The following is a 9,133-nucleotide window of genomic DNA, read 5'->3' on the forward strand; positions in this document are numbered from 1 at the left end:
CCCCAACCAAATTAGAAGCCGATTTTTGTATATATTAATAACTAAAGTTGTTCGTTCAGCTGCTCATAATGCAACATTAAAATGTAGATTTCATGTTGATCAACATGTTTCATTGTTTAGTGCATGATTAGTGTTTCATTAAAGTTGCGAAAATTAAAACAAAAATAGTTTTACGAGTCTGGTTTGTAGTTTATTTTTCGTGTTCTGCGTTTTCGTTTTCTTATTAAAAAACGCTACCAGTTTTGTTTAAATTGAAACGCTTTTGGTACTAATTAATGGTCGCAGTCTTCTGTAGTGCCGGCCGCCGGCTATACGTTGGCGTTAGGTCCATAGCAACCGACCATTTTTTTTTGTTTTGTCTTTTAACTTAATTATGCTTTTTCATTGTATTTTCTCTGCCTTTGCTTTGATATTAATCAAATTTCAGGCGAAAACTTGAACAGTGCCTTTTTTTAGTGTTTTATTAGATGCGCTCCAATTTGCACTATATAAAGTATATTCACCGAGATTGTTAAATAGTTTGGGTTCATTTTGGTTAGCTGACGCATCACATTTTACTGACTGATTCAGTGACTATTTCAATGACTATAAAATGTAGGGTATCCAAAACGCAAAAAAACGAAAAAAATAGTTTTAGGTTCGTTCAATCTGTTTCGACATTAAACTTTAAGTCATCAAATTGCTTCCAAATAGAACTCTACTGTTTTGAAAGACCGTCAATATTATCAAAAATCCAAAAACTTCCAAAGGGATTTTCTTATTCACAAATATTTTTTTTTTATTCATATTCCCCTTCTCTATCAAGGTTGAGTAAAAATGTGAAAGCACTATTACTGTTTACTCCACTTTAATGATAATGGCTCACGAAACAACTCAATGAACATAATTATAATACTCAGCAATGCCAATCTACATACTACGCATGCAAACTCAGTTCAAGGGGCCAAAGCACAAATGTGAAAAAAATATTTTCGAGTCTGAAACGTTTATTTTTGAGCACTTTATTCAAATAGCAATGATTTTTAATGCTTCAAAAAACTATTTTTTTTTATATATTGAATTATATTCCAATTTTTTATTTACAAAGTTCGGTCTTATAAAGCTCTATATTGATGCCTTCAAATTAATGGTTTAAATTGGCAGTTTTTTCAACCGCAATTCTTCCTAAGGCTGAATATAAAAAACTCTCCAAGACAGACTTTATCACCTAGATATAATGTGATAAGAAAGCACCCAGAAGTTGTAATTAAGTTCATCGGTTAAAAATTAATTTAAAAAAATTCATTTTGCTAAGTTGGTAAGACTGTCTTTAATTACTATGCCAAAAACGAGCGCGGTCTGTTAACCAGTTTGTTTATAGCCGCTGCTATGGTCGGTATACCTCTGTAGTGCGTTGCGATATTTACGAATGTGAAAATATTGAACAAACGTCTAAAATTTTTCATTCTTAACAGAAATTCATATGCGGAATCATTGCTAATGTTGGAAAAGGCTTTCAGTGATTCAGTTTTATCAAAAACACAAGATTTCGAGTGGTTCAAAGACGGTCGAAAGACCATTGAAGACCTGGCTCGTTCGGTATGACCTTCGACCACTTCAACTGGTGCTTGCGAATCGTCAGGCAAGAGTTAGAGAGATGACAAGAGCGCTCGACATCTCTCGCGAGTGCGTTCAAATGATGCTTGACCGATGCTTGCGAAAATCTATCCCATATTCATAGAGAGCATGGAGATGAGATATGTATTTATGAGTTCGATAAGCAAAGAAATCAATTCTAAAGCCGCTGTTCATAGTTTGGTGCATCATGAATTTGTTCCAGACAGACAGACGGTCTATAAGTATATATATATATTATATGGAGATTTTTTTTTTACACGAAATCTAACATAGTACAATCTCCGAATATATGCATTGTAAGAATCCAAGCATTGCAGCATATAACTGTCAAGCATACTGATCGATGAAAATAAATCCAAAAATCTTCATAAGAGATCTTTTCTCCTTATCCATTATTTTCAAATTCAACTTGAAGATTGTTTAAACTAAACAAAGTGATTAGAAAGAACTAGATAACACTTTCCGTTGGAAATAAAACGGTTAAATTTTCAAATTAAATTATAATTATAGTATCTATAAACAATATACCTGTGCAAGGTATAATAGCTGCATTGCATCAGAAGTCAACGTGTTTTCTTCTTTTTGACTTAAGTTGTACATACTCTCTCTTTCTTTTGAAGGCACACTTCAATCAATTGAGTTAAGCAGCCAGTGCTAAAGGCAAAAAAATAGTAATTATGATGAGATCTGAACATCATTAGGTCAGAAACAGAGTGATGGAAGAAGTTTCTTATGATTACTTTAAGATGAGATGAAATGTAAAATGGCTGATACGTGTGCTTCGTAGAGCGGGTCGCTTTCTAGAGGTCATTATGAACCACTCTACCTAATAAACTATGTATCTAACCATGATTTTCAGTCACCGATTTTTAAGACGAAGTTTAAAACTCTGAATGAATAGTTGTATGTCACAAGTCGCTACATGCGACATAGTAGTCCGATACGACTGATTCCAATAAATGATCCGTAGAATGCACCAACAAATTGAATTTCATCCCAAATATCATCGCCTTAAAAATCGCAGGCTCGAAACCGATTTTAGATGCATGGTCTCTTATGCAAAGTTATTCAGAATGATCTGTATAAAACGCTTTTCTGTAAATCAACACAATTTGGTGCACAGCCAGCCCGAAATTGAGTTTTTTCTCTTCTCTTTTAAATCAAATAATAAATAGTGATTGGCCTGCGCTCCGCTGTGTACTTAGCCTTAAACAGTCAATTGTGCTGTGGCACATTTGAATCTCGCGCTATGAAAACATTAAGCCGCTGACTGATTGCTATTAATGATGTGTTTACGCGTGCGCTCTACAAACTGACCACCAACGCTAGGTCACTGTACACTACAGTAGTGCAAAAGAAAAAATATATTAAGATAGTGTTTCAATTACTAATGTACAAGTAATACAAGCTTCTCGATTACTGCACGCGGCGCTTCAAGTAAGATCAATGAACGTCCGCAAAAGCCGCTGCCTCGCAACGCCGCAGTTGCTCGTCTGCGCGGTCGAATTTCGTTCAAATTGAATAGTTTGGATACCTGTATGTATGTATGTACATATTTAAATACATATCTAGGCACGTAAAATCTCCAACGCTGTTGTTGGACCACCGCATGCTTCGCTAACTAGTCGCTGATGAGCTTTGCTTGGTAAGCCAGTTGTAGTATAACTCATATGTTTGTATGATGAATGGATGCCAGGGCCGTAAAAGTTACACTTTGGTGCTGTTTTTGTTGCTACCTCACAGCTACTGTAGCATTGCGTTGTTTGATCTATTTGCGTTCGTTTGATTATTTCTTTCATTGTTTTTAATGATCATCACGGAGATGAGTGCAATTGCTTTATTAACTTTTGGTTTAAGTGATCGATCCACAAACATTACTAACTCTATGCTGTGCTGCAACAGCTGTAATTGCTACTTTACCTCGAGTTAAGTGGTGCCGGACAAGGCGACTGCGTGCAAGTGACAGATGAAGATCATTTTTCTCAGTTGTCGATACAGTGAACGCGCCTCTTGGCCACAGTTCCTCTAACCAGATTTAATGAGCGTTGGCGCATCGATTCTGTTTGTTTTATAAACCTTTGTAATTATTGGAAATTTGTTTAGTATGATTTATGGTTCGGTCGCGTGTACTGTTAACGTTGTTTGTTGATACAGTTATTTCTTTTGAATATAAAAGTGCTGTTTTTATGTAATTGAGAAAAATTTACAATAAATTTTTAAGCCTACTTCAAAATGGTAAAAAAAAAAATTAAAAAATATTTCAAAATATAAAAATAAAAACAATTAGTAATAATAATATCCTTTAGGCCACTCTTGTGCAAGCTTTACTGTTTATGTGTCTGTGCTACCAGAATTTATGGATAACTTATGGCGCTACACTTTCTCCTCTCCGAATTAGTCATCCTGTGAAATCGCAACAAAGAAATAATGAATATTTACCACCCTATACTACGGAGAAAGAGGGTATTGGTGAGTTTGAACCGAAATTTCGTATGAAAGAATTTGTGAAGTGATTTGGAGTGGAGATTATTCGAATATCCATTATTTAAGAAGCTAAAATTCGGTTAAAAAGTCTTTCGTTTTACAAAGTAAGCGAAAGTGTTAAGTTTACAACTATAATTCGATCAGTAGTAGGGTTTGATTCTTGAAATTAAAGGAATAGTCCTTTCAAAATGCGATAATTTTTCTCCATGCAGTATATTATAAAGATTTTTCATGTCGAAAGAGTGTTTTAGCTCGTTGGCCGGTATGGCCGCCAGTATGCCGGTGCAAGCCTTTGAATGGCTTCTACGTCTGCATAACGCTTTCCTTTCATAGGCAAATGCATGTTTTCGAAAAGAAAGAATTCACGCGGTGCCATATCAGGGGAATACGGAGAGTAGTTATTGGTTAAAATGCGAGTTTTAGTCAAATAATCGGTCACAAGCGTCGATCGATGAGACGGCGCATTATCGTGCAACAAATGCCAACTTCCATCTTCGCGATATTCGGGCCGAACACGTCGAATACGGCACCCCAAACGCTTCAAAACTCTAAGGCAGCATACCACATTTACGTTTTGGCCGGGTGGAACAAATTTTTTGTGGACAATACCCTTGGAATCATAAAAACAAATCAGCGTTGTCTTTACTTTTGACTTCTCCACGCGCGATTTTTTGGGTTGCGGTTCATCCGGTGACTTCCATTCAGCGCTCTGGCGTTTCGTAATGATACCCTTCGAGTGTTGAATTCTGAGCATGGTCGTCAGTCAACTTATTTGGAACAAACCGTGCACACACCTTTCTTAAGCCTAAATGCTCGGTCAAAATGCGATAAATTGATATTTTGGAGATGTTTAATTCCATTTCCATGAATATCAATGATGATTTCGGCTGAGCTTTGATGAATTCACGCACAGTTTCAATAGAATTTCCGGTGACCACGGATTTTGATTGGCTCACAAGTTGATCGTCATTTATGTCCTGACGACCACTTTGAAAACGTTGAAGCGACTCGCGCACTCTGCTACGGGATAGGCAATCATCGCCGTAAACTTGTTACAACAATTGAAATGTTTCGCTAAAAGTTTTACCAATTTTAAAACAAAATTGAATGTTGGCAATAACTACACTTCCAATGACGAAATGTCATGAAATTCTCACTGGACAATCGATAAAGATAGCAGATTCTAAAGCACCAGTCGACATATAGATGGCATCACCGGGTGGCGCTAGATTCGAAATTTTGTTTAGGTTGGAACGCACCTTTTATATGTATAATGAACGTACAAATTTCGACCTAAGTCTTCGTACCACGACGATACTTCTTGGTTGTCACCTATTGCTACAGGAAAGGTTTTAAAAGGTGATCCAGTTCGAGGTCTCCTACTTTTTGAAGAAAAAATTACAATTACTTAAAATTTAATGGGGAGTTTTTATTATTAATCGAAATAACATTCTTTAAAAATTTTTTTTTTTTTAATATTATCTCATTCACATTATTATTGGCCATGGCTACGTGACTGATGGTCTATCCGTTGAGTCCAATTTTCGATGATTCTTTCGAACATTTCGAGTAGTAACTGTCAAATATCGTGCGTGATGTTTTGCTCAAAGGTCTCTTGTCACGTAGAACAAAAATTTTAACTGATTACCAAAAGTGTGGAAAATATTTAGAAAATCGGTCAGAAAACGCTCAGAGGATGAATGCAAATATATTTTCGAACAGAATTGTCACCTTTTGGAAAAATTAAATTGATTTCATTATTACAAAATGAGAATTATTCCAGAAAGATTTATAACAGTTTTTTTTTTATATTCATTTTTCCTTGATTTCCCTGCTATATCGTGGTCGCTTTCTGATGCTACGTTCTTTAAGAATATTTAACTTTTTGAGGTTTTAAATTACTTAAACTAACTTTTCCTCCAACACGAGTTTTTCTTTATTGTAAAAAAATGCACTTCGTTCATTATACATTTCAGTTGAGAAATCCATAAACTACAGTTCCAACACAATCAGACCACCTACCACATACCAAGCACAGCAAGCGAACAAAATCCACCAGTCAACCCAACAGTTTGCCAGCAAAAACTTAAGTAACCCACAGCAAGCCACAAAAAATCTCTACACCTCATATGCAGCACCGGCCTCCGGCTCGGCACCATTTTTATACTCGCAACCGCTGGCTGCCAATCAAGTGCCGTTGCCCACGCTCTTCCCCAAGTCCTTGGTGGATCACCTCTCACCAGCTGCACAAACGCCAACACAAATGCAAATGCAGCAGCTAAAACAGCGGCAACAACAACAGCATCAGCAACAGCAGCTACACCAACAGCAACAATCGTTATACACTGATTATACGAAGCAGTTGACCAGCGATCTGCCACTCGTCAATACACCGTTGCTCATGGTCGAAGAGCCCACATCGTCCCTGCTGACGCCTAGTCAAAATCTCACATTGGAGGCGGCACGGATTTTGGCATCCACACTATTGGAAGCCAATGGTGAAGCGCCGTTAGAAACACCTGGCTTGGCGCCGCTGTCGAATCCCAGCGCTTTAGAACTGCCAAATAAGCTAAACAGCACCGATGTTTTGATATTGAAATCGCAGAAGAATGCTTACATCATACCAGCGCCGTTGGCCAAAGGTTTGTTGTAGCAGCACACAAGCGAAACTCTTGTAATCTCACTTATTTTAATTACTTGTTGATGTAATTTATTTACAGATGCCAGAAACCCGACCAACGCACGAGCGCTCTATCAAATGCGTGATCAATTGGACAAAGCTTACACCATAAATCAATTTGTGTTCATCATAAAACCGGAGCGAATCAATTTCTTGAATAAATTGGTTTAGCGCCATGGCGATTTGATAAATTGATTTATTGCGCAAGCGTCAGTGCCGATTACTTTTTGTTCGTTTAAGTGTCATACATGTGTTATTTTAGTATTATTTTTGTTGTTTATAATTAGTATTGTTGTTTGTTAGTAATAAGACATTATAAAAATATTTATAATAAGCATGAAACTTGGTCTATTTATTTGTTGTAGTTAGTATGGTTGGTTTTTCTTAATTAAAATAAGGTAAGTTGCCAAGAAAACAAGTTGACATCGGCTGCACAGAAGCACAGAAAAATTTTCCGTACAGTTGATCGATCAGTTTGTATGCACCCTACTTAAAGAAAATTTTTGAATTCAATTTTTCAACTCTTACTCGCTGAAATGTTCGTGATTGACAAAAAAAAAAAATCTTCCCTCAAGCTAGTTTTTTTAGTTTCCTATACATTTAAATTAGGAATTTTCGTTATTCATTAATTCATCAAACGAAGATTTCACCCATTAATTTTCGTTTCCGAAAAATACCATCACATATTCAAAAAGTTGGTTTTCAAACTTTAAAAATTCCCGCGACAAAGTTTGATTATTTACATTAGACGATTAAACATAGTGATTTGAAAATGATTTGGAAATTTTTCAATAAAAATAAAAAACGTTTCTGAGAATAGTATTTTTTGGAGCCCACACCACAGAAGTCGAAGCAAACTGTCAACATAACATTGATTTTTGACCTGCTTTGACGTGATTTTTCGTCTTCGGCTCACCTTTGCTACCATATGAGGGCGATTGATTGTATGTTTCCGGGTCGTAGGCAAAGATCCAAGACTAGTTGAAAGTTTCAGAGGTGTTTAATGTTTGAATAACTTGTACCAATCAAAAACACTTTCTCACGACAAACAAGTATCACCGAAGGCCTTTTCCAACATTCTGAATGCTTAAGCACCAGAAATTTGAATCCGCATGAATAATTTCGCTCACCGTAAAATTACTTTATGTACTTCAGAAAATCAAAGGTATACTAAAGCCCAATGATTATTTTGATGTGACATTTGGCACAGATGTCACTGACAGTCATGGTTTTTGCTCAAAATTTTAGCTAAAAGGTCTTATAATTTTTGAAGTTCTGTGTGCAGATAACAATTATCGGCTGGATGTAGATTCGGATCTGTCTCGATGCCACATCTTCTACCGCTGCTTTAGCAGTTTTTAATTCTTCCTTATATATGCAACTGCGACAATAAGATATTTTACAGATTTTTGTTTAATTTGGAAATTATGTAACAAATTGTATCCATATTCAAAATTGGACTAATATGTTTATGGCTCACTACTTTATATCATTACTTTCACGTTTTATTTGCTCTAATAAGACTCGGTCCACTCTTGGGACAAAATATCCGAACGGACGTTCTGTCCCACATCGAATATTTAATCGGAAGTGGTATTCAACTATTTTACACATGCATATCTCACATTTTATTAGGCAAAACTCGATTTTGCTATCAATATATGGTGGATAATCCACCTTCCAACTTGGAACTTTTAGATGTCAAGTTTGTAGAGTCAAAGTCTCATCGATTTCCATAGAGCGAGCATTCCTTTAAGCACTAAGAATAGAAAAAAGTCGCAGAAGTTCAGATTCCGAGAATATAGTGGACGCGACATTTTCATTGATTTATAACGTGAGGAATCCTTCGGTTATGAGCTTATGAGCTTATGCAGAAAGCTTTCATATATAAAAATTTTCCAGAACACTACATTCAACAAGTTCTCTAGGGTCAGCTATCTACCTTATTTTCATATAGCAAAAATGATATATTGATAATTTTGTCCATAAATGTTTCTTTTGGATCTCAACAGCGTATATCGTCTTCGACGCTAATATAGTCTGTATAGAATTTAGCAATCCACTCACGAATGGTTACTTCGCAAGAATTAGAGCGCAAGGGTAGCAACATTTATGTTCAAAATTACATTTTCGTTGGATTCTAGTGAAAATGATACAAATTGTCAAAAAATATCTCCAGTTTAGGTAGTATATGTTAAATATCACCAAATATAAAATGAAATCTAAATTGCTGAATGTTAAGTGCTTTTGATATCATCAAAGAGACAACTAATTCCTAAGCTCCATATAAAATCTAAGCAATAACGAGGAAACTGAAAAGTATCTGGAAGAAAATATTCAAAATTAAAAATG

The 9,133-nt window shown here is 35.8% G+C and overlaps 1 protein-coding gene across 1 annotated transcript; it reads left to right on the plus strand.

The window, feature by feature from the left end:
- Nucleotides 1-3,764: 3,764 nt before the first annotated feature.
- LOC108966226 (serum response factor homolog A-like) lies at nucleotides 3,765-6,983 on the plus strand. The gene is made up of 4 exons (XM_018928988.1): nucleotides 3,765-3,852; nucleotides 3,924-4,086; nucleotides 6,078-6,743; nucleotides 6,822-6,983. The coding sequence occupies exons 1-4, from the start codon at nucleotides 3,850-3,852 to the stop codon at nucleotides 6,950-6,952; spliced, it is 963 nt and encodes a 320-aa protein (XP_018784533.1). The 5' UTR covers nucleotides 3,765-3,849; the 3' UTR covers nucleotides 6,953-6,983.
- Nucleotides 6,984-9,133: the final 2,150 nt, after the last annotated feature.

This window comes from Bactrocera latifrons, unplaced genomic scaffold (genome assembly GCF_001853355.1).
Source record: "Bactrocera latifrons isolate USDA-ARS-PBARC rearing strain unplaced genomic scaffold, ASM185335v1 scaffold_10, whole genome shotgun sequence".
NCBI classification, from domain to species: domain Eukaryota; kingdom Metazoa; phylum Arthropoda; class Insecta; order Diptera; family Tephritidae; genus Bactrocera; species Bactrocera latifrons.

Coding starts and splice junctions, on each gene's coding strand:
- LOC108966226 (XM_018928988.1), top strand. Junction 4,087..6,077: donor TACGGAGAAAGAGGGTATTG/GTGAGTTTGAAC, acceptor TATACATTTCAG/TTGAGAAATCCATAAACTAC. Junction 6,744..6,821: donor ACCAGCGCCGTTGGCCAAAG/GTTTGTTGTAGC, acceptor ATTTATTTACAG/ATGCCAGAAACCCGACCAAC.